Below are 25,830 nucleotides of genomic sequence, written 5' to 3' on the forward strand. Positions count from 1 at the left end.
ACCACAATGAGAAGTGTACATTATTCAAAGTGACAGATTTTACTGAAGAAAGGTGCTAAATTTAAACAGAAATTATGAAAGCATGTGGCACAAATTGATAGACTTCAAAGACTTAGGTACCATATTTTCCTAATCTATCTTTTAGATGACTTGCAGCAACATTATATTCCTTCAAAAAAGGTGCAAGGACTCTCAGCAGTTCAAGTGTAGCTAACAAAGACAGATAAAGGATTGTGCAAAGATTAAGGCAGGTTTAAGGTGGTCCTAAAGAATAACAATCTTGAGGTTGGGCAAGATTTTACAAGAACAAAGAAAACAGGTATTTGCTGACAGATTCACACGTCTTCAGAAAACATTGGCTGAATGAGGAAACTTCATAATGGGAAAGAAGTGGCAAAAAACAATTTTGTTGAGGAAGTGAGAGAAATCTCCCAGAATGAGACGTGAGAATGAGAAGTTAGCCTTAGCACAGTGGGCAGCACAGTGGTTAGCACTGCTGCCTCAACACCAGAGACCCAGGTTCAATTCCCACCTCAAGCGACTGACCGTGTGGAGTTTGCACATTCTCCCAGTGTCTGCGTGGGTTTCCTCCGGATGCTCCGGTTTCCTCCCACAGTCCAAAGATGTGCAGGTCAGGTGAATTGGCCATGCTAAATTGCCCATAGTGTTAGGTGAAGGGGTAAATATAGGGGTAGTATGGGTGGGTTGCGCTTCAGCAGGTCGGTGTGGACTTGTTGGGCCGAAGGGCCGATTTCCACACTAAGTTCTAAGAAGGTTGAACTGGAGAAAACAGGCAAAAATGAGGACTGCAGATGGAGATTAGAGTTGTGTGGTGCTGGAAAAGCACAGGAGGTCAGGCAGAATCCAAGGAGCAGGAAACATTGAGTTTTTCCTGACTCCCTTCCCAGCCCCTCCCCCCTCTGCCACCAACCAGATTCATTCCTCCCATTGACCAACCAGGTCATATCATCTACTTGTCTTCACCTGTCCCCACCTCACCACCCCCTTTATCTGCAGCTCCCCCTACACCCACCCCCAATCCTAAAGAGTTATATCCAAAACATAGCAAGCCAGGCAGCATCAGGAGGTAAAATCTGTGTTCTTCCAGCCTCCTGCCAGTCTACCTTGGATTCCAGCATCTAGTTTGTCTGTAATGACTAGAGACAGCTGAATAGCCTATACCCACTCCTGAAACTTCAGCCCTTCCATTGTGGGCAGATGGAAATTTTACGAGGAAATTGAAATACAAGAGGAATGATAGAAATACAAGCCACTAACACCTGTCAGACAGCCAGTGGACAAGTGTTGGGTTCAATATAGAACCGTGTCTCATGTTATTCATCAACAGCTCAATGGGAACAGCATCTGCAAACTCCTGTGGAGCATCTGAGTCATTCCCCAGCCTCTTCCCTCTCAGCAGCATTCCCCAATTTGAGAGAGTCTGGCTTTATTCCCCATCTACCTCTCCAACATGGCTGTCCTGAATCGCTCTACATTGAGCTCTTTTCGGAGCTGGGAGGCCAGCTTCCTGGAATTCTGACGGAGCACGGGGTGTCTTGTCAGTCCAGCAGAGGATGGTCTGTCCACAGGATCTGGGTGAATCATGAGCTGGAACAGGAGAGAACAGCAGTCAGAACAGAAACAAGGTCATGGACACCCAACTCTTGGCAGAAGTTTCATGACGGAATAGGAGATGAACTACAAATATTTACCAGATTGAAACTTCATTGCAATTCCTAAAAGGAGAGAGAGAATTGCACACCTTCAAAGCACTAGATAGAAATATTCTTTGGGATAGTATGTTAAGTAACCCAAGATTTTTCTTATCCTAAGGAAAGGTATTTGGCCCTTGAGACTAGAAGCTCCAGACAGCTTCTTTCCAGCTTCCACCTTGTCAAACCCTCAGTTTTATTAATTGATTAGCTGAACTCTAACTTCTACAGAATGCTGGCTACACCTACACAAACACTCCCTACAGGAAAGTGCCCTCATCCCAGAAATGTCTGGTGAACTTCTCACAAGCAGAGAGTATATCCTTCCTTCGCCTGGTCAATACTCCATTAGGTCTCTCTCATGTTTTGGCTGATCAGATTCTTGAAACCCACTGTACAGACCAAGCATCTCTAGGTGTTTTCACAACCCACAGACCAATATATCTTTGAGCAATGGAGAAGGCAGCAGCCTGGTATGGAGACACAAACATGTTCCAATTGCACCCAGTACTCCCTCGGGCATTGGCCTGGCCTCTGGGATTAGTCCAGTGACTTTACCATCACTCTCCCATTTTTGACTGTACCCACAGACTCCAGCACCAGCTTGGACCCACATGGCATGGTTTAGTAATATTAGTGACCTTCAGCAGGCCAAGTCTTACAACTGGTCTGTGGTGCTGCAAACAGCATAGACAAAGGGTCTGAAGACAAGTGAACAGTGGTTTCACTGAGCAGGCATTACTCAGGAGCTGTGAACTGAAAGGAAAGAAGCCTGATTTTTATGATTAAGCTGACAAAGTGTCACTAACATTGAGAGCAGAAGCCCACATAAAGTAAAGTAATGTGATAATGATCAAATCACTTAGGGATAAACATGGTCTAGGACATTGGGACCACATCCCTGCTCCTCTTCAAGATAATGTCCTGGGACCTTTCACGTCAGCCTAGCTGGCTGATGGGGCTTCACCTGAAGACAACACACCCACTGCCCAATGATCCACTGGAGAGCACAACTGTGCTTTGGTGCTCAGATTCTAGAGTGGGATTTGAACTTGAACCCAGAACCTTGTGATTCTGATTAGCAGTACTCACTGAGCCACAGCTGACAGAGGGTCCCTGGCTGGAGTTTGTCTTTTCCTCCCTCCCTCCACCCCAGAGGAAACACTGGCAAGTGCACAGTACTCCACCACCGAGCCTTCAGGAAAATCTCCCAACCCACCATCTTAAGGAATAATCCACTTACTTTCAAAAGGTTGTAAAAGTCATGGGACAGCTGCTGAGGAATCGTGGGAAGGTTGCCCTTCCTGATGTAATGCCAAGCCATGTCATTCGAAGGAAGTTCCTCTGCTCCTGCTGCCAACGCCATAGTGAGACCCAAAGCGAAAATATCAGCTTTCGGCAAATTAGAATAATCCTGGGGGAGACAGGATAATATTACTGCAGTCTCCCAAGCAGTTTTCAGAAAATCAAAAGGATAGAAGTTGCATTCATTTTCCAGCAGAAGACATTTTGCTGTGTTTGAGGTGGAAATGTTTATCTCCATTTCCCATGTGCACCCCCACTCTTCCCCCAAACAGGCTGTGAGCATCAATGGAACGACCATCATTTGTTAACCATCTCCAACTGCCTGCAAACTAAGTTGCCATTTCAGAGGGCAGTTATGGACCCAAAAATCATGATGAGGCCAAATGACAATGTCCTTTAAGAAATCTATGAAAATTCTACTTTACTGAGTGATTCCAAAGGTGGTATCTTCAGACTAGCTTCAGATCTCAGGTTTTTTTTTTTTTAAAATTAATTTTTCAAATTTCACTCACCCTCATGGTGGGATTGGAGTCCATGACCCCAGACAAGAACTGGGCCTCAAGCTTAGTGATAACAGTATTGTCATTACATTTCCCTATTTTAGGATATCGAAGGCTATTAACCAGAGTGACTAGATTATACCAGTGGAGAGAGAGAGATCATTTCTTCTGTCCAAATTAGCAACATGATTGGTTATTTTGCATCTTTCATCAGCTCCTGAGATGATCTCAGGAGTATAACACTGGTTGTTTGAAAGATTAAAACATAAGAAAATGGCTAATTAATCTTGCTGCATAAACCTTCAGGGACAAGTGCGTAAAGGGGAATTTCACATTGCCTAAAAGAGGTGTTCACTGAAGCAGGAGTGTTAAATTTGAAGGGAAATGCACATTTTGGCTGAGGCGAATCAGAAACATACAAAGGCATGTCCGTACCTACATCTTTGAAGTCTATCCATTGCCTATTACATCCCTTAAAAAGGTGCAAGGACAAGGTCAGTCAACTGTGGCTAACAAAGGTTTGTACAGCAATAAAATGAAAGGCTAATGTATAAAGTTACAAGAGGGCTGTAAATCTGAGAATTGGAAAATTTAAGAACAAGGAGGACCAAAAACCAGATAAGAATATGCACAATCTCGCAAAAACAAAATCAGGTGGATTTAACTTCTACAGAAATATAAACATGAAATGTTTGGCTAAAACAAATGTGGGTCTATTTAATCAGGAGATTTTAAAATACAAACACAGAAGCTAGATTACTTTGTCTCTTCCTCAATGTAAAGAACACGGAGGAGCTGACGTTGGACTCCGGTGGACAAAAAAAGGTAAAAATCACAACATCAGGTTATAGCCCAACAGGTTTATTTGGAAGCACTAGTTTTGAGTGCTGCTCCTTGATCAGGTAGCTGTGGAGCAGGATTTTCAGACAATTTTGGTCTTACATGATTCTGTTCCACAGCTACCTGTGGAAGGAACAGTGCCCTGAAACCTCACTTCCAAAAAAAATAAAATAAACCTGCTGGACTATAACCTAGTGTTGTCTTTTCACGGAGGTAAAAATCACAATCTCCCAGAACAAGAGATCCACGTGAATGAGTTGAAGGAAATTAGCATTCTGAAAAAAATTGGAGAAATGTGTAGGGCTGAGTGTTGATAAATCCCCAGGACCTGATGGTCTACATTCCAAAGAGACGAAGGTGGTGATTATAGAGAATGTTGCTATGTTGGCAACCTTCCCAAGTTTAGAAATGCTGGACTGATTCCTGCATATTGGAAAGTAGAAAACATTAGCCCACTGTTTGAGTTGTTGAGAGGAGAGAACTACAGACCTGTTTACATCAATAGTGGGGATCCTAAAGGATATTATAATTAGATACTTAAATCCATACTGTCCAATCAGACCATGATTAAGAATGGGAAAGTATACTCTATTACTGACAAAAATTAGTTGATGGATGTAATATATTTAGATTTTGTTATGGAAGACATTTGCTAAAATCTGGCCTCTCCAGGAGGTTGGTTAGCAGAATTAAAGCACTGGGAAGAGAGGTGAAGTGCTGGCATTGGTTAAAGATACAAACAGTAAGAAGGGGTCAGACATTAGCAGGCAGCAGCCTACAGGGTATCACAAGGACCAGCTGTTTACAATCTCAGTGATTGAGGGGTAGGGACCCAATGTAATATTTCTACATTTACAGTTAATATAAAGCAAAGGAGGAATGTGTGCGGTGAGGAAAGATGCGAAATGGTTGCAGAAGGGAGGCTTTGGACAATGTTAAGTGACTGGACAAATAGATGGAAAATGGAGGTTAGCCACATTACACATCTAGTCTTCCTATCAGATGGTGATAGAGAGGATCAGCGTACAAGGGACTTGTTTAAGGCACTGACAACTAATGGATTATTGCAAGAGGATTTCAGTACAAGAGCAGTGATGTCTTACTTCAATTGTAGAGCAGCTCGGTTAGATTACAGCTGGATTACTATGTGTAATTTCAGTCTTATCCCCAAGAATCACTGCCAAGTCACAATCTTATGAGTCCATATTGGGACTGCTTGCTCATGAGATACTGATGTGGTTTATCCTGAGGGTCACCACACCTGCCCACCACACTAAGAACAGTCCTCCATAGGGACCTCAGCCAAGGCAGGAATTGACCCCACTGTGCGGTTTAAGAAATGAGGAAATCTGCTGAAACCTACAAAAATAATGGGTAGATGTGGTTAAGATGACACTCCAAACCAGGGAAGAACAAGAGGCACAATTTACAGAGGCAAGGGCGATAGCTTTGAGACTGAGGATGTATACTTTTACTCCATAAACACCATCTTTAAAGTCCTCTACAAGAGCACTGGGGAATGTGCAGTATGAGTGTACATTTAATGAGATTGATAATTTTTTTTAAAATCAGCATCAAATAATTATGGAGCACAAAATGTATAATTTGCCATCATTATGAAGCAATAGCTTCAATTTGACAGGGCAAACAACCTATTCCTTGATTCCAAGCCTCTCCCATGTAAAACAAGCTGACTTGCAAATATCAGATACTTTACTAATCAATTTTGAGATGTGCTCACCCCTGGAGCAGGTAGGACTCGAACCCAGGCCTCTTGGCTCAGAGGTGGAGACACTACCACAAAGGCCCTTTAATGTCTCCAACTTAACTGGATTTATTTGCAACCCACTTCTAGAGAGGTTGATCTGTGCAGTCATTGTTGCTTAATGACAAGTAGTCCTCCTACAATGCTGTGGTCACATTCTAGTGAAATCCCACTTAATGTAAATAGTAGGGCTTATGGAAAAAGTGGGGTTGGGGGCAGACCAGCCAAACAAATATTCACAATCACTCAAAAATCACCCAAAGGAAAGTCTAACAAAGCATAGTACAGCTTGATTGAAGGTTGAGATCATTAACAAAACAAAAAGTATATTTAACAGAACATTTAAATGTTAGAAAACAGCTCTCTACTGTACTTCTCAAAGCTGCTGTCAGCAGCTGTCAGTACACATGCATAAAACAGCACAAACACTGACAGACAGCAACGCGTGCATGGAACAAAGCACACAAACAGATCCTGCTGGGAACTGCTTTGTGAACAGGTAAGCATCCTCAAAAATACAGTTCCCTAACTTTTGACTGACTTATCGTCAAATCACACTGCCGGAATGCATGCCATCCAAGGACTACCTGGTGGCTGTCTGACAAGGACATGCACTTCAATTGTTGGCTGAACCCATCAAGCAGCTTTTGAACCAAGCACAGTGGATAAACCTCATTTAGCCCCGGTCTCAAGATACTCTGCAAAGAAGGGTCTACATTTGACCATCATGATGTAATGGGGATGTCATCAAGGCTGAAGTTACAGGGAATTCCATGGAGTCCTTACAGCACTTTGATCAGGGAGCAAGAAACACTGGCTGAAATTCTACATTTTAAGCAGAATCTCTTTACATTGAAGTTAATATTCACTGTAAGAAAAATATACCTTTTCCAACAGCTGCGCATCCAAATTGCTAGTTCGAGGGGGGGGGAAACAGCTTTCTGCCACTTACCTCTTGTAAAACCTCATTTGCCAGGAAGCGGCTGTCTCCCTCCTCTACCTGGGGATTGCTGATTGATGTCACATGGCCAAGGTCACCTGAAGGCAAAAGCATTTCAGTGAGCAGTCACTGGCTGGATCAAACAAGGATAGAAAGCTAATGCTATGTCTGGACTGAAACCAAGAATCATAGACGATGGGTGTGCAATTAAAATTAAGAACTAGGGAAACAGTAATATTTCAACATGTCAAGTCTTTTGTAAAATCAGATTCCAGCCTCAAAAGCCTTTGCTTTTCCAGGAAGTGCTACTTGCTGGCACAATAACCACCACAGATTGCACCTACACTACACTTCTGTACGCCCTAAAGCATAGCTCCAACTCTCCATTTGCAGTGTCAAGCAGCATTTACCAATTTTGTACAGTACATTGGTGACCAGGGCTCCCTCCTCATCAGCATCACTGTCATCTTCCATACATCCTGTCACGTCAGGGGTCACTCTCTGACAGATGAAGATGTTACCTAAAGATTGCAACAGAAAATAACTGTTACCCAATGACAGGAGACTATCCAGTACAGAGCATTGGGAAGAAACTTCATTGTGTTGCTGAGTAGCCCAAGTGTTTGTTGCACTTGACATTCCTCAATTCTCACCTAATAACCCTCCTGTTCAAATATCTGCAGCTGATTAGAGGAGAATCTGAAAGCCTTCCCGACAGAGGCAGAAAGGGCTTTAGAGAAATAATGCTGATTAGGGACCAAAGGGGATTTGCACAGAGGCTGGGTCATGGTGGTGCCAAAATTAGCATGTGGTACTATGGCTTTAATGTATTTTTGTTTGGAAAAGTTAAGGCAGATGCCAAGCTGTCTATTGAAAGCCTAAAAAGTGAACAGCTTGTGGGACCTTGGGGGTTGTTTTTGACAAGTTGGAATAGTAGAAACAGGCTGAATGGTCAGGCAAGCTCCCACAGAGCCAGGATTTGTTCTTAGTTTGTTGGTTGCAGTTAAGAGTTTGAAACCTGCAGAACATCTTTCCTTGCTTCTGTTTTATCGATGGTTTTTCCTCCGGGAGGAGAGAATTGCCTGCAAGAATCTATTTCCTGAACTTGCCTTTGCCAAGGGGGTGTTTATGGGAAGTTGCTATATCAGAATTTACTGTTCAGTAACAAACTAGTTTATTATCCTGTCAATTTTTCCAATACAGTCAAGTTATTCCAGTTTCTCCTCTTTTGTTGTATGTTAAGCTATGGTGTATGAATAAATTGCATTTTGCTTCAGATCAGAAATTGACTAATCAAATTGCATCTGGATCCCATTGCCCAGCACAGCCTTAACTTCTTTCTTAAAGAAGAGAGTGAGGGAGGCTGCTCTGGTCTATGAGCAATGGATTGGTTTTCTTGCACAAGCAGATGCTAGCACAGCTATGGTAGCAGAACAGGAGACTCACGCAAAGGGCTAAAAATTGAAAAGTAATATCAGATAGACTGTCTACGCTTTGGATTTTGGAAGTGGAGATGCATCTGCAGATACTAAAAGGTGACAAGTGGAACATGCAGAAGTAGAACATAGAACATAGAACAATACAGCACAGAACAGGCCCTTCGGCCCACGATGTTGTGCCGAACATTTGTCCTAGCTTAAACACCCATCCATGTACCTATCCAATTGCCACTTAAAGGTCACTAATGATTCTGACTCTGCCACTCCCACAGGCAGCGCATTCCATGCCCCCACCACTCTCTGGGTAAAGAACCCACCCCTGACATCTCCCCTATACCTTCCACCTTTCACCCTAAATTTATGTCCCCTTGTAACACTCTGTTGTACCCGGGGAAAAAGTTTCTGATTGTCTATCTATTCCCCTGATCATCTTATACACCTCTATCAAGTCACCCCTCATCCTTCTCCGTTCCAATGAGAAAAGGCCGAGCACTCTCAACCTATCCTCGTATGACCTATTCTCCATTCCAGGCAAATCTTCTCTGCACCCTCTCCAAAGCTTCCACATCTTTCCTAAAGTGAGGCGACCAGAACTGCACACAGTACTCCAAATGTGGCCTTACCAAGGTCCTGTACAGCTGCAACATCATCTCACGACTCTTGAATTCAATCCCTCTGCTAATGAACACTAATACACCATAGGCCTTCATACAAGCTCTATCCACCTGAGTGGCAACTTTCAAAGAGCTATGAACATAGACCAAGATCCCTCTGCTCCTCCACCTTACTAAGAACCCTACCGTTAACCCTGTATTCCACATTCTTATTTGTCCTTCCAAAATGGACAACCTCACACTTGGCAGGGTTGAACTCCATCTGCCACTCCTCAGCCCAGCTCTGCATCACATCTAAGTCCCTTTGCAGCCGACAACAGCCCTCCTCACTATCCACAACTCCACCAATCTTCATATCATCTGCAAATTTACTGACCTACCCTTTGACTCCCTCATCCAAGTCATTAATAAAAATTACAAACCGCAGAGGACCCAGAACTGATCCCTGCGGAACGACACTTGTAACTGGGCTCCAGGCTGAATATTTACCATCTACCACCACTCTGACTTTGACCGGTTAGCCAGTTCTTTATCCAGCTGGCCAAATTTCCCACTACCCCCATACCTCCTGACCTTCCACATAAGCCTACCATGGGGAACCTTATCAAATGCCTGACTAAAATCCATGTACACTACATCCACTGCTCTACCCTCATCCACATGCTTGGTCACCTCCTCAAAGAATTCAATAAGACTTGTAAGGCAAGACCTACACCTCAAATCCGTGCTGGCTGTCCCTAATCAAGCAGTGTCTTTCCAGATACTCAAATCCTATCCCTCAGTACCCTTCCCATTACTTTGCCTACCACCGAAGTAAGACTAACTGGCCTGTAATTCCCGGGGTTATCCCTATTCCCTTTATTGAACAGGGGCACAACATTCGCCACTCTCCAGCCCCCTGGTACCACCCCCGTTGACAGTGAAGACGAAAAGATCATTGCCAACGGCTCTGCAATTTCCTCTCTTGCTTCCCACATAATCCTAGGATATATCCAGTCAGGCCTGGGGGACCTGTCTATCCTCAAGTTTTTCCAAAATGCCCAACACATCTTCCTTCCTAACATGTATCTCCTCTAGCTTACCAGTCTGTTTCATACTCTCCTCTTCAACAATACGGTCCATCTCATTTGTAAATACTGAAGAAAAGTACTCATTCAAGACCTCTCCTATCTCTTCCGACTCAATACACAGTCTCCCACTACTGTCCTTGATCGGACCTATCCCGTTCTCGTCATTCTCATGTTTCTCACATACGCATAAAAGGCCTTGGGGTTATCCTTGATCCTACCCGCCAAAGATTTTTCATGCCCTTTCTTAGCTCTCCTAATCCCTTTCTTCAGCTCCCTTCTGGCTATCCTGTACCCCTCCAACGCTCTGTCTGAACCTGGTTTCCTTAACCTTAAGTCTCCTTCTTCCTCTTTACTAGACATTCAACCTCCCTCGTCAACCAAGGTTCCCTCACACGACCATCTCTTTCCTGCCTGACAGGTACATACGTATCAAGGACACGTCGTATCTGTTCCTTGAAAAAGTTCCACATTTCCACGACAGCCTGTGCTCCCAATTTATGCCCCTCAGATCCTGTCTTGCAGCATCGTATTTACCCTTCCCCCAATTGTAAAATCTGCCCTGTTGCACGCACTTCTCTCCATAACCAAGGTGAAAGTCAGAATTGTGGTCACCATCACCAAAATGCTCACCCACTAACAAGCCCATCACTTGTCCCAGTTTGTTACCAAGTACCAAATCCAATATGGCCTCCCCTCTGGTCAGACAACCTACATACCGAGTTAGAAAAGCTTCCTGGACACACTGCACAAACACCGCCCCATCCAATCTACTTGATCTAAAGAGCTTCCAATCAATATTTGGAAGTTGAAACCACCCATGACTACTACCCTGTGGCTTCTGCACCTTTCCAAAATCTGTTTCCCAATCTGTTTCTCCACATCTCTGCTGCTATTGGGGGGCCTATAGTAAACACCCAACAAGGTGACTGCACCTTTCCTATTTCTGACTTCAGCCCATACTACCTCCAAAGACAGATCCCCCTCGAACTACGTTTCTGCAGCAGTTATACCATTTCTAATTAGCAACACCACCCCCCCCCCCCCCAAACCTTACTGAAACATCTGTAACCAGGAACCTCCAACAACCATTCTTGTCCCTCTTCTATCCACATTTCCGTGATGGCCAAAACATCGTAGTCCCAGGTACCGATCCACGCCTTAAGTTCACCCACCTTATTTCGATACTTCTTGCGTTGAAGTATACACACTTGAGCCCATCTGTATCCACAAGTACTCCCTGTCAGTGCTACCTTCTCCACAGCCTCCCTACATTCTTGGACATCCTGAAAAACAGCTAACCTACTTGCTGGACTACAAGTCCGGATCCCATCCCCCTGCCAAATTAGTTTAAACCCCCCCCAAAGAGTGCTAGCAAACCTACCTCCCAGGATGTTGGTGCCCTTCTGGTTCAGGTGCAACCCATCCTGCTTGTACAGGTCCCACCTTCCCCAGAATGCAGTCCAATTGTCCAAATACCTGAAGCCCTCCCTCCTACACCATCCTTGCAGCCATGTGTTCAACTGCACTCTCCCTATTCTTTGCCTCACTGTCACGTGGCACCAGCAACAACCTAGAGATGACGACTCTGTCCGTCCTAGCTTTTAGCTTCCAGCCTAACTCAGAGCTCCTGAATGACCTCCCCACCTCTCTTCCTACCTATGTCGTTGGTGCCAATGTGCACCACAACTTCTGGCTGCACACCCTCCCCCTTAACGATTCTGAAGACACCTCGGACCCTGGCACCCGGGAGGCAACAAACCATCCGAGAGTCTCGCCCATGTCCACAGAACCGCCTGTGTCCCTCTAACTATAGAGTCTCCTATAACTAGCGCTCTCCTCCTCTCCCTCTTTCCCTTCTGAGCCTCAGAGCCGGACCTCGTGCCAGAGACCCAGTCACTGCAGCTTACCCCTGCTAGGCCGTCCCCCCCAACAGTATCCAAAGCGATATACTTATTGTTGAGGGGAACAACCACAGGGGATCCCTGCACTGCCTGCTTCCTCCCCTTCCCACCTCTAACTGTTACCCAGCTACCTCTGTTCTTTGGCATAATTATGTCCCTGTAGCTTCTATCACCCTCTCGAATAACCCTCAGTTCATCCAACTCCAGCTCCAGTACTGGCCTTAATGTTACTAATCTTCAAGATTTGATAGTGTTAAATGACTACATTTGCAAACATTACATCCCTTTCTCAACTACAAGTAGTGTTTGGAGTGGGAGGGATATCTTGCGATGCAGTGGCAGCGTCCCTACGTGTGAGCCAGAATATCCAGACTTAATGAGGTGCATTATAACGTCTGAACAAATTGATTAGAAAATACAGTTGAGAAACATTAGAGTTCATGCAGAGGGACAGCAGCAACATGGATACAAAACTGGTCAGGCAGAAGCAATAGTTATGGATGTTTCAGGCTGGAAGGTGGTTTGTATGTTGTTGCTTTTCCTGAATATTTGTGATCCAAGACTGACTTACAAGGTCCAATTTCAAAGTCTGTGGACAGTATAAAACTTGCAAGAATTGTTAACTGTCAGGAGGGTGTTGATGTAGAGCTGCAAAAGCACATTGACAATTTGAGGTGTGGGCAAATAGGTGGCAGATGTACAGAAGTGGGAGGGGATAGATTTTAGTCCAAGGAACATTAGAGCGGTACCCTTATTTTTACACTCAAAGGATGTGCAGGAGCAGAGGGACCTGGTCTGTGATTTAGTTTTTAGAAAAAGGAGGAGAGGCCTACAATATCCCAGGCTTTACTGCACAAGAGCAAGGTGATGCTGAACTTGTAGGGGTTGAACCACAGCTGGAGTGAGAGATGTTTGGGTGTTACAGTACAGGAGGAATGTGAACATATTGGGAGAGATTCAGTTACAAGAGGAGAGAAATTGAGATTGTCCCTGGGGAGAGAAGGCAATGGCGTTTGAAATCACGAGATAGAGGGAAGGGGTTACTAGTCAGCCTGTTTTTAAAGTGAAAGGACACATTTAAAAGTAATTCACAAGGGAATAAGTGAGAGGGGAGAATTGAAGTCTTCCCCATTGTTAGTGTCTGGAATGCAAGAGAGACCAGTTCAGAGGCATTAGATAATTTTAAAATAAATAACAGAATTACAGGGAAAGACCTGTTCAGGAGAATCAGTGAACTGAATGGCTTCCCTCTACAAACTCTGAACAGAGAAATACCTCCACAGACAAGGGGGAGAGATACACAATTACTGAGTGATTGATAGAGTTAACACTTCTCAATGCACAGTAAGCCCAGTGGATGGAGATTCAAGGCAGTAACAGCAAGGAATCACTGGAAGCATCCACACACTGATCCTGCTACCTCAGCAATTAATTGAGTACTTGGGTCAAAGGAGCCCCAAGTACTCAATGGCTGAACATATTACTATCCAACGTGCACATTACTCTCCACTCACTTGGTTTGACATCCATATGAACCAAACTGGAGCTGTGAATGTACTTCAGTCCCATTGACACCTGCAGTAGAATCTCCTTCAGCTCCCCCTCAGCCAATAAGATTCCTTCTTGTAAGTTCTCAGTCAACACATCTGCCAGACTGCCACCTGAAATCAGATCCATTCACAGAATTGCTTCAATCTGAGGTAGAGCAAATAGAATAAATTACATCCTGGGACTCCGCTTAGAGACAGCTTTTTTTTTAAAAAAAACCCTTTTAAATAGGTTGGAACTACCTGACTAAGGAATGAAATTGCTCAGCCACAATATTACATTTCACAAAAGGTTCAGAAAAACACCAACCACTATTAAAAGGCATGGTGAAAAATCAACAAGTGGTAATAGATGGAGCCCTCCTTTCCACTTCCAACATGTGGAACTTCCCCTGACCCCCAGATAATAAACCAAGCCAGATGTCCCTCTGATAACAAAGGCAGCATTAACTCAAACATTGGATAATTGGTCATTTAGCTGGTCAAGTGAACTCTAATTTATTGTAAGTCAAATCTCACCAAACCCAAAATTAAACCAGATTCAAGGACAGGTATTTGGTGAATATGGGGCAGCAGTGACAGCTCAGTGCAATGAACCCAGGTTCAAATTCAGCCTCGGCAACTGTATGGAGTTTGCACATTCTTCCTGTCTGCGTGGGTTTCTTCCAGGTGCTCTGCTTTCCTCCCACAGTCCAAAAGGTGTGTAGGCGAGATGGATTGGCCATGGGAAATGCAGGGTTACAGGGATAGGGTAGGGGAGGTGGGTCTGGGCGAGATGCTCTTCAGAGGGGCAGTAGACTCGTTGGGCCGAATGGCCTGCTTCCACTGGAAGGAAGCAATAAGAAATTGTCATCTCAAATGATCAGAAAACAAAGTCACTTCCTTCGCACAGGACTCCTCATCTATTAGGAATGCTTAACCAGGCAATAAGTTTACCTTCAATTCAGCTTTAAATCTTTCTCCGATGTTGAACTTGACACCACTACCTTTTGGAAATTCAAATACAACCCCAGACTTTAGGGACCCAAGTTAACTCCAAACCAGCTTCTATGTCTCCAACTGGAAACAGGCTGTCCTTAAACTTTGATTCCACAAGCGTCCCCACAATAGACTGTACAAGTATAGCTCAGATTTCAAAAGTCAGTGTTTTGAAAGTTTGTGGCCAAACTTTAATTTCTTACCCACTTAGTTTCAACCCTTGGAGGAAACCTTCAGGCCTTCATGTAGAACTCTGAGCTCAAAAACTGTATGAATTAATGTAAAACTCCATTATCTCACTTTTTAGATTAGAATCAATCTAAACATCATGGCATAGGCAGAGAACACAGGGGTCTGGATTAGTGGTGCTGGAAGGGCACAGCAGTTCAGGCAGCATTCGAGGAGCAGTAAAATCAACGTTACGGGCAAAAGCCCTTCATCATCAACATATTGTCTAGCTATCACCATTATTAACAGCTAACCCGAGAATGCAACTTTTTAAAAGAAGTTGTGTGATTTACACATGAAAGTGAAACTATCACTGTATTCTAAGATGAAAGGCTTAACAATCAATTTTTCAATGTATAATTTCAGTTACATCACACTAAATTTTTGCTATAAATTCTGTGTGTTAGGATTGAGCCCTCCACTACCACATGAAGGAGCATCACTCTGAAAGCTAGTGTGCTTCTAATTAAACCTGTTGGACTATAACCTGGTGTTGTGATTTTTAACTTCAGGCCACGTATGCAATCTTTTACAAAAACTTTATGATATTATGTTGAGAGATTAGTCCTTAATTCACCAATGTTGGTGGAATGCCCAATAGATTATAATAGTGAAGAGTGATATTATTCAACCAGTTTGTCATTTCCAGTATTACACTTTAAAATGCTGACATACCTGAAATGAGGAATTAAGAGGGCTAAAAGGGTGTCATAAAATATCTTTAACAAACAGGGTTAAGGAAAATCCCAAAGCCTTTTGGCTCACACAAGGACAAAGGAGGAATGTTTTGCATAGAAACGGAAAATGAGAGAGATTCTGAAAGCACTTTGCATCTGTATTCACCAAGGAGAGGCCCATGGTGGATGTTAATGCTGGGATAGATGTTTGATCACCAAGTCAAGTCAGCATAAAGAGGGAGGAATTGTTGGGTATTCTAAAAGGCATTAAGGTGGGCACATCCCCAGGTCTGAATGGGATCTATCCCAGGTTACTGGAAGAGAGATAGGAAATAGCTGGGGCCTTAAATTTTTGCCACATCCTTGAACATGGGTGAGGTACCAGAGGACTGGAGAATTGCTAACGTTGTCTCCTTGTTTGAGGGTAGCAAGGATAATCCAGGTAATTATAGACCTGCGAGTCTAACATCAGTGGTAGGGAAGCTGCTGAAGATACTGAGGGGTAGGATCTATTCCCATTTGGAAGAAAATGGGAATATCAGTGATAGGCAACATGGTTTTATGCAGGGAAGGTCTGTCTTACCAACTTAGTAGAATTCTTTGAGGAAGTGACAAAGTTAATTGATGAGGGAAGGGCCATAGATGTCACACATTTGGACTTCAGTAAGGTATTTGAAAAGGTTCCCCATGGTAGTCTGATGGAGAAAATCACATGGGGTCCAGGGTGTACTAGCTAGATAGATAGAGAACAGTCTGGGCAGTAGTAGTATTGTGGAAGGGAGTTTCTCAAAGTGGATCAGTGTTGGAACCACTGTGATATACAATAATCTGGAGGAAGGTATAGTGGTCTGATAAGCAACTTTGCAGATGACACAGATTGATGGAATAGCAGACAGTCGGGGACTGTCAGAATGAGGAGAATAGATAGATTAGAGAGTTGGGCAGAGAAATGGCAGACGGAGTTCAATGTGTCTGGGCAAATGCAAGGTGACACGTTTTGGAAGACCCAATTCTAGAGCAAACTATATAGCAAATGAAAAAGTCCTGAGGAAAATTGATGTACAAAGAAAGGTAAGAGCCTTTTTCCCTTGGATGGCGATGCTAGCACAAGGAAAAATAGCTTTAAATTGAGGGGTGATGGATATAGGACAGATGTCAGAGGTAGTTTCTTTACTCAGTAGTAGGGAGTGTGAAACACTGTCTGCAACAGTAGTAGTCTCACCAACCTTAAGGGCATTTAAATGGTCATTGGATAAACACATGGATGAAAAATGGAAGAGTGTAAGATAGATGCTCTTCAGATTGGTTCCACACATCAGAACAACATTGATGGCCATAGGTCCTGTAATGTGCTGTAATGTTCCATGTCTGTGTGGTTTCCTCTCATGGTCTAAAGATGTGTAGGTTAGGTAGATCGGGACAACTTAGCATGGCTATAGTGTTCAGGATGTGCCGGCTCAGTGCATTAGCTATGGGAAATGCAGGATTACAGGGATGGGGAGGGGGGTCACTGAGGACTCAGCTGAATGGGTTTCTTTTGCTTCTTCAGGAGATTGGAGGATAAATTCCCTCAGAGCTAGGAAGGTAATCAAAAGACATCACCTGAAATAGACAAATTTCAATAAAAGGTAGGAAGAGTTAAGGAATAAGTCGGATGGAGTAGAAAAGCCCAAGCAGTGAATTAAAGGTTTTGAGGGGCTGAATGTTGCCATTTCCTCAGAACTCTGAATGATTAGCTCTAGAGAAAGAGGAAGGTTTGTTGGAGGTACAAGTGATCCTTACCATTACAGTACTCATTCTGTATCAGCATGTGATCATCCTCTGCCCAAGCTGAATAGTACCGCACCACATGAGGATGATGTCCCAACACTGCGTGAGCATACACCTCGCGGAGTGCAGTCTGCCTGTGGATTAAACACACCAGAGACTAGATCCAGCTGGTCTCTGCTGAACAACCTGCTTCAATAGGGAGCACATTGCCCCTGGCAATGGCTGCCTACTTTCATATAACTGTCTCACTGCAAAATATGGACAACATTCACAGGAGAGCAAGCTAGGGACAGAACTTGCATTAGTGGTTCCCTGAACTATGTTCTATTCCAGTACTTTACATAACATGGGCAGTTGAACATATAGGAACGGGGGCTATTAGTACCCAGACTGAAAACAAATACTGGAGATGTTAGGTCATACAGCATCCATGGAGACCAAGCAGGACTCTATCAGGTTGCTTTCTCTATGGATGCTGCCTGACCCACTGATCTCCAGCATCTTTTGTTTTCAGTGCAGATTCCAGCATCTGCTGTAATATGCTAATCTGTGCTCAGTGTCCCACAGAGATAAAAGGATAAGAAATTTTAATAGCAAATGCAAAAGGTCAAATACAAGGCAGAACTCCCCTATATTCTGGGTGCAGTCTTTTAGATGCACTAAGGGCATCAGTTTAACACCTTATACTGAAGCTAGTACCTCTGATAATCCAAACTCGCAGCCCTGGGCAGGGCTGTTCAACTCTACTGGAGATGAACATCCAATCTTTGGACTGGGAGGTGCAGCAACAGGATTCACTTAGGCAGAAGCACATTTAACCCAAATGTAGTGCTCAATGGATTTGCTGCATTTTCCACTAACAGTGAAAGGCTCCCTCCAGTGACATGGCCAGTGTTATCAGAAGGTCAACAAGCTAACTTCTAATTTAATCACTTCCAGCTCAGGAGTTCACCAACTGAGGAACTGAAACCCTGCAGCTGTTGACTCACTCATCAAGGGAGCCGGACAGGGGTCTCTTCAGCCGCTTGATGGCATAGAGACAGCCGTCGAGTCTCTTCACACATTTGAACACCGCCCCAAACTCGCCACAGCCAATCTTCTCCAACTCGTAAAACTCCAGAGCGTAACGGGAGCCCATGTTGCTCTCACAGAGGTTAAATCGCTGAAAGAGGGGAGAAAGATATGAAGACCAGTTACTGAGATAAACAAAAAAAAAACAGCCACTGGACACGTGGAAAACAAAAGTCACTGAATCATCATAAATAGCTGGCCCCTAGCCATTCTCAGATGGTGTAAGAGTCATGTGTGGGTTACAGGGGATTGGAAGCTCAATGCTGTTAGGGTGTACACTACCATCTGACCAGGATAGTGATCGACAATCCAAAGCAGGTTAGTGCACAGCAATGTGTCAGAAACATCCACAGCAGCGAACTGACTTTAGAGTCAGTAGCTGACCTTCCTTAGCTTGGTCTAACTCCAGACCCGCATGGCTGCAGTTGACTGCCCTCTGGAAGATCCACTTGGTACACCAAATTAAAATCAGTAACTTGGCCTTGGGAAGGGGCAGCCCTCATGTCTATTTGAGCACAATATAGATTGAACTGATTAACAGCATTGCATCTCAACTCAATAAATGCACGAATTTCACATTTCAATCAATTTATAGGAGAGTGTGGAGGTAATTCACCAGGATACAGCCATGGATGAGCTAGGCAACTGAAGACACTAACCTGACCAAGTCAACCCCTATAAAATAGAACCTATATAGAATCCCCAGTGTGGAAACAGGCCATTTGGCCCAAGACCATACTAACCCTCTGAAGAGTAACTCACCCAGACCCAAATCCCCTACCCTATTACTCTACATTTACCCCTGCTTGCTGATTCACCTAAACTGCAGATCTTTGGATTGTGGGAGGAAACAGAACACCCAGAAGAAACCCACACAGGCATGGGGAGAACACCAGTGTGGAGTTTGCAGTCGCTGGAGACTGGTGTTGAGGCAGTGCTAACCACTCAGCCACCATGTCACATTCCATTTTCAATGCTCCAATATATCAGGTCATACTGCAGTCAGCAATGGAACAGGAGCTAACGCTTTCATTTCAGGGATGTGGGTACCATATTCAGCCCCTCAAGACTGGTAATGGGGAGCTGTTGTCTTGAACCACTGCCGTCCACATTCTGTAGATAGACCCATAATGCCCTTAGGGTAGGAATGCCAGGATTTTTGACCCAGTGACAGTGAAGGAACAGTGACCATTTCCAAGTTAGGATGGTGAGTGGTTTGGAGGAGAACTTGCAGGGGGTGGTGTTTCCATGTCTCTGCTGCCCTTGTCCTTCAAGGTGGAAGTGGTCCTGGGTTTGGAAGGTGCTGCGTGAGCATCTTTGAATTTTACTAATGACTGCAGCCTTCAAACAAGTATTTCCCAGATGGATCAGCCACAAACAGACAGGAATTAACCTGCTGTAAACAGAGGGTTAACTGAACACCTTGGATACTGCTCAGAATGCAGATCAAAGATTGATTTCTTTTTTAAAATGGTACTGTTTTCAGCATTTACTGTCCATCCCAACTGACCATAATTGCAATGATGAGCTGCCTTATTGAACTAACGCAGTCCTTGGAGAGCAGGTATAGTCAGCTATTCGGAAGGCTGCTACAGGATTTGGACTAAGTGACATTATTCCAAGTCAGGATGAATGTGGCTTGGAGGGGGACCACCACCAGCTGCAGGTTGTGCGCTTGTTGCACAGGTTGAGAGAGTCTGGAAGGTGCTGGTTAAGGAGTCTTGATGAATTCCTGCAGTACATCTTGCAGGCAGCAAGCCCCACTACTACAAAGTATCAGGACTGAACGAGTGAGTATTGAAGCTAGTCGTGTGGTGTCAGTCAAGAGGGCTGCTTTGTCCTGGATGGCATCAAGCTTCTTGGATGTAGTTGGAGTTGCACCCATCCAGGCAAGTGGGCAGTATTTGATCATTCCTGATGTGTGCCTTGTTAATGACTCTCGGGCTTTGAAGATTCAGGTGAGTTACGTGCTGCACGATTCCCAGTCTCTGACCTGCTCTTCTAGGAATAGCGTTTTAGATGCAACCGATACAATGTATGACTTGAAATAAAATGTGTGAACACAGAACATTATAGTGCAGGCCCTTCAGCCCTCTATGGTTTCATAGGTTGGTGCAACAATCTGAAGCCCATCCAACCTCCACTATTCCATTTTCATTCATATTCCAATGACCATTTAAGTACCATTAAAGTTGGCGAGTCTATTATTGCAGATGCCTTACTTAGAGTAAGGAAATTACCCTGACATCTGTCCTATATCACCCCTCAATTTAAAGTGATGGCCCCTCGTGCTAGCTATCACCAGAGGTGAAAGGCTCACCAAACACCCTAACCCTCTGATCATCTTCTCAATTAAGTCACCTCTCAACCACCTTCTCTCCAAGGAAAACAGCCTCAAATCACATCCTCTTCAAGACCTTTCCTCCAAACCAGGCAACATCCTGGTAAATCTCCTCAGCAACCTTTCCGATGCTTCCACACCCTTCCTATAATGCAGTGAACAGAACTATATACAATACTCTGGTCACACCAGAGTTTTGTGCAGCTGTAGCATGACCTCATGGCTCCAAAACTCCAATTCCTCTACCAATAAAAGGTAACACTGTCTTCTTAACCACTTTGGTGGCAACTTTCAGGGACCTACGTACATGGACACAGATCTCTGCGCTCATCTACACTATCAAGAATCTTACCATTTGCCTAGTATTCTGCATTGGTTCCTTCTTCCAATGTGAATCACGTCACACTTTTCCACATTAAACTCCAATTGCCACTCTAAACCCAGCTCTGCAGCTCATCTACATCCCTCTGTAAATGCAACATCCTTCTGCACTGTCCACAATTCATCTGCAAATGTACTAACCCATCTTTCCACACCCTTATCCAGGTCATTTATAAAAGTGACCCAAAACAGATCCTTGCATTACCCTACTGAGTAACTTGGAGGAGAAAGTGAGGTCTGCAGATGCTGGAGATCAGAACCCTACTGAGTAACTGAACCCCAGGATGAACATTGTCCATCAACAATCACTGACTTCTTTCAACTAGAAATTTTCTGATCCAAAATGCATCTAAGAAAGCCAGGTTTGTTGTTCTATCCTTCACTGGCTTACTATCTTAGTTTTCAAGTGGGGGCCATAATCAAACCTAGGTAGGCTTTAGTGAATACATTAGATTAACAGGGAGGGAGATTGCAGTTAGTTGGGGCACTGATAGCCTGGGTTCAATTCCCACTCTGGCTGAAGATATCATGCAGGTCAAACCTTCTCAACCTCCCCTTACCTGAGGCATAGTAACTCAGGTTAAACCATCTGTCATTTCTCTTGACAAATCAGCCCCTTGACCCACTTGGACAGTGGCAGCTTTACCTTTGATGTCTCCTTATTTTAGCTGAGCAGCTAGGTCCAGTAACACTATGATGAATCATTGCTGCAGCAATGAGTCCCTACCATCCAACTCCTCACCTTAGATTGCAGCAATTCCTCAGTGATGTCTCTCTCTCTGGTTGTAAGATCTTTCCTAAAGAAAAATTAAAATGTCAAATCCAAGGCTACACACACATTCTCAACATGCTAATGCAGTGAAGGCCAGCCTATTATATAGTGACACCAAGACACATGTGGAACAACTAATACAAGATTAGATTAAGTAAAGACAAAGGAGTGGTCCCAGGAATCTTTAATGTTAATGGCGATTTGATTGAACGCACAGACATTAGGGCACGAGTAAGTAGGGAATTAATTACACTGGTCGGAGTTGAGCAGCATCTATTAGAACCAGATTGTCAAGAGAAAAGAGTAGGGAACTCTATGCACAAACAAAATTCTGTGATGCGGGAACATGGAGCACCCCAGCAGCACAGTGGAATCAGTAAGGCAAAGGCAGGTGTGTAGTTACGTTATAGATCATTTTAGCTTATCAGACAGCAGATCAGAGCTAAATGCTACATTCACATGCCAAGGATCAATCGAAGGCTTCGAGTTAGTATCACTTTAGCTTTTCTTTACAGGTGGATTTTAGCAAAGCTTTGACATGGTCCTACACAGGAGACAAATTCAGAAAATTAAACACATTGAATGGAGAGAAATTTGACAAGATGGATAAGAAACTGGCTTACTAATAGGAGAAATCACCTTTGAGTGACTGGAGGCCAGTGTCGGAAGTACCACAAGGATCAGTACTGGGACCCTTATTTATTATAAACAACTGGTATAGATGAAAGTGAGGGGGAATATTAAGAAATTTTGGTGGTGTCTGCAAATTTGGTCAGGTGGTTAATAGTGAAGGTTACAGGAAAATCTAGATAGATCGGTCAGATGGGCAGACAGTATTTAATTATAAGTGCGAGATTACTGTGGAAGAAACAAGATCAAGTATTTAATGAATGGCAGAACACTGGGTAGTTTACAGGAACAGAGGGAACTTGGGGTAATTATTCACAGATCCTGAAGTTGGCAGAGCATGTGAATAGGATAGTTAAGGCAGCAAATGGATCAGTGTTTCAGTCATGGCAGAGAGTACAAGAGCGAGGTAAATTGGAGATGTACAGAGGTTGGTTACACCACAGCTGGAGTGTGCGCACAGTTCTGGTCAAATCACAAGGATTGATAGCACTGAGTACAGAGGAGGCTCACCAGGATGGAGTAATGGAGCTATAGGAGGGACTAGATAGGCTTGGATTGTTTTCTTTAGAACAGTGAAGGCAGACATGATTGAGGTGAATAAGATCAAGGGTATGGAGAGAGCTGTTCCCCTTGGTTGAGGAGTCAACATGAGGGCATAGTTTCAGGGTAAGGGGCAGGTGATTCAGAGGGGATTTGGGCAAACAGATTCACTCAGGTTGGGTGGGGTGGGGGTGTCTGGAATGCATTGTGTGGGAAGGTAGTGGAGACCAGAAACCTTACAACCTTAAGAATGTTTGGAGGAGTACTTCAAATATCATAACATTCAGGGATATGGGACCAATGCAGGTGATTGGGACAACAGCACTTCGTTATGTTGGTGCAGACTCAGTGGGCCGAAGGGCCTTTTAGCATTGTGAGATCCATTCTCCTCCTCACTGTTTGAGCTATGTCCAGTTAGCACAAGTAACTGGAGACTTGAAATCTTAATGCAGACCAGAAATCCTATCCTGGGCACTGCAAGGAGATTTGACACATTACAACTTTCTCAGTGACAAAGTAAACAAAGAAGCAGTTGGACTGGGAAAGTGAAGCATTTCAAGGACAATTTTCAAGGTCAGTTTGCAGTTATGGAAAGGGATCAGAAAATAGAAGAAAGTATGAACTGGAATGTGCCCATTTGAGTAACTTAGGAAAAAGAGGGGGAAAGGGAAGAGGAAGATAAGTATTTTGGGAGGACCAATATACAAATAGTCCTTAAAAATGTTATAATTATGTCCTGGAGACCTTCATTCATGTCTTCACACACAGATTCCCCCTACAGGCTATCAATTCTTGTCATTTGTGGATAAAAGCCAGATTTTTTTTTTTTAAATTCATTCATGCAGGAGGGCATTGCTGATTAGGCCAACATTTATTGCCCATTTATGCCCATCCCTAATTGAATATAAAAACAGATGCTCCTCTGAGGCTCTATAAGGCCCTGGTCAGATGACATTGTGTAGTTTTGGGCCCCAGCTCTCAGGAAGAATGTACTGGCCTTGCAGGATGTTCAAGAGATGCACTAGAATGGTCCCAGAAATGGAAAGCTTTCAACAAGAGGTACATTTGAGGACTCTGGGTCTATACTTGATGGAATTTAGAAGGGGTGGGATTTAATTGAAACTTAGAATACTGAATGACCTGGATGAAGTAGATGCTGGGAAGATGTCTCCATTAGTATTGCAGACTAGGACCAGAGGGCACAGCCTTAGATGAAAGGGCAGACTTTAGAACAGATAAGGAGAAACTTCTTCAGACAGTAGTGAATCTATGCCTTCTGTGGCACAGAATTCCAGAGGCCAGGTCAGAGTATTGAGGACAGAGGGGTTTTGATTGTCAAGGAGATAAAAGGGTTACAGGGAGAAAGCAAGAGAATGGGGTTGAAAAACCTACCAGCCATGACGGAATAGAGGAGCAGACTTAATAGGCTGAATGGCCTAATTTCTGCTCGTGTCTTATGGCCCTATGGTCTTATACCACTTGTGGGAAAGATTAGCAAGCTAGCCACAGCAACACTAATGGGGCAGGAGTGTGGAGATTGAAAATGTAGTTTTAATGCAAGGAGATAATATTTGGGGATAGATACTGCTCCATGCAGCCAAGAGGACAACTCCAGAGGCCTGTGATACCTGCATGGTACCATCTCCTCAGGTGAAACTGGAGGGATTAAATTCAGAAAACCTCCAGGACCAGAGTCCTTCATTAAAGGTTTCTAACTGAGAACACTTGCAGTTAGTGGATGAGTCATTCAGATGCACAGCATGGAACCAGACCCTTCAGTCCAACTCGTTCATGATGACCAGATATCCCAACCCAATCTAGTCCCACCAGCCAGCACCTAGCCCATATCCCTCTAAACCCTTCGTATTCATATACCCATCCAGATGCCTTTTAAATGTTGCAATTATACCAGCCTCCACCACTTCCTCTGGCAGCTCATTCCATACATGTACCACCCTCTGCGTAAAAAAGTTGCCCCTTAGGTCTCATATCTTTCCCCTCCCACCCTAAGCCTATGCCCTCTAGTTCTGGACTCCCACACTCCAGGGAAAAGATTATGCCTATTTATCCTATCCATGCCCCTCAATTTTATAAACCTCTATAAAGGTCACCCCTCAGATCCAGAGGGAAAACAGCCCTAGCCTATTCAACCTCTCCCAATAGCTCAAATCCTCCAACCCTGGCAACATCCTTGTTAATTACAAAACTAGGATTTTTCCCAAAATCCCCTTGGCTGAATTTGCTGGGACAGCTTCAAAAGATTACCATGGCAACAACTGTAAAAAAGGGAGAGAGAAAAGCAGGAAGTATCAAGGCTAATTAGCCTGACATTCCTGCTGGAATCTCAAACTTCAATGCTTTAGAAAAATTTTAAAAGATACTGTATTAGATTAACAATATCCTGTTTGATAAATTGAGGGGTTTTGCAGGGATGGTTAACTAAGAGGCTTGATAAAGAGTTGTGAATTACAAAATGTCAGCCACTCATGAAATCAAGGCATCAGGGTGGGAGCAGGAAAAAGTCAGAAATCAACCATCATAATGGGTGCTGGAACAAACTGAACAGTATGATTTACTGATTTTATCCCAAACTGTATTGACTCAATCCCTCGTGTAGAAGCAGGCCATAGAGTCCATCGATCCACACCTGACCCTCGAGTATTCCACCCTGACACCCCCTACTCTGTCCCTGTAACCCATAGCTAATCACATCTTTGGAATATGGAGGTAGCCAGAGCATCCAGAGGAAACACAGACTAGGAGAATGTCTGTGTGCTGACTGCACACAATGGCCCAAAGCTAGAATCAA

The 25,830-nt window shown here is 43.9% G+C and overlaps 1 protein-coding gene across 1 annotated transcript in view; it reads right to left on the reverse strand.

Annotated features, from left to right (window-relative positions):
• LOC122559463 (wee1-like protein kinase 2-A) overlaps positions 1 to 25,830 on the reverse strand; it is a 33,807-nt gene that overhangs the window by 2,200 nt on the left and 5,777 nt on the right. The window contains exons 3-10 of the mRNA XM_043708923.2: positions 21,822 to 21,876; positions 18,276 to 18,448; positions 17,299 to 17,420; positions 13,601 to 13,747; positions 7,473 to 7,583; positions 7,075 to 7,160; positions 2,956 to 3,126; positions 1,463 to 1,608 (exon numbers count right to left, since the gene is read on the reverse strand). Of these exons, the coding sequence (XP_043564858.2) occupies positions 1,463 to 1,608; positions 2,956 to 3,126; positions 7,075 to 7,160; positions 7,473 to 7,583; positions 13,601 to 13,747; positions 17,299 to 17,420; positions 18,276 to 18,448; positions 21,822 to 21,876 (1,011 nt within the window). The remainder of the gene's footprint in view (positions 1 to 1,462; positions 1,609 to 2,955; positions 3,127 to 7,074; positions 7,161 to 7,472; positions 7,584 to 13,600; positions 13,748 to 17,298; positions 17,421 to 18,275; positions 18,449 to 21,821; positions 21,877 to 25,830) is intronic.

Source organism: Chiloscyllium plagiosum, unplaced genomic scaffold, assembly GCF_037043375.1.
Source record: "Chiloscyllium plagiosum isolate Xiang-an unplaced genomic scaffold, Cpla_swu_hap1 HiC_scaffold_19, whole genome shotgun sequence".
Taxonomy (NCBI): Eukaryota; Metazoa; Chordata; class Chondrichthyes; order Orectolobiformes; family Hemiscylliidae; genus Chiloscyllium; species Chiloscyllium plagiosum.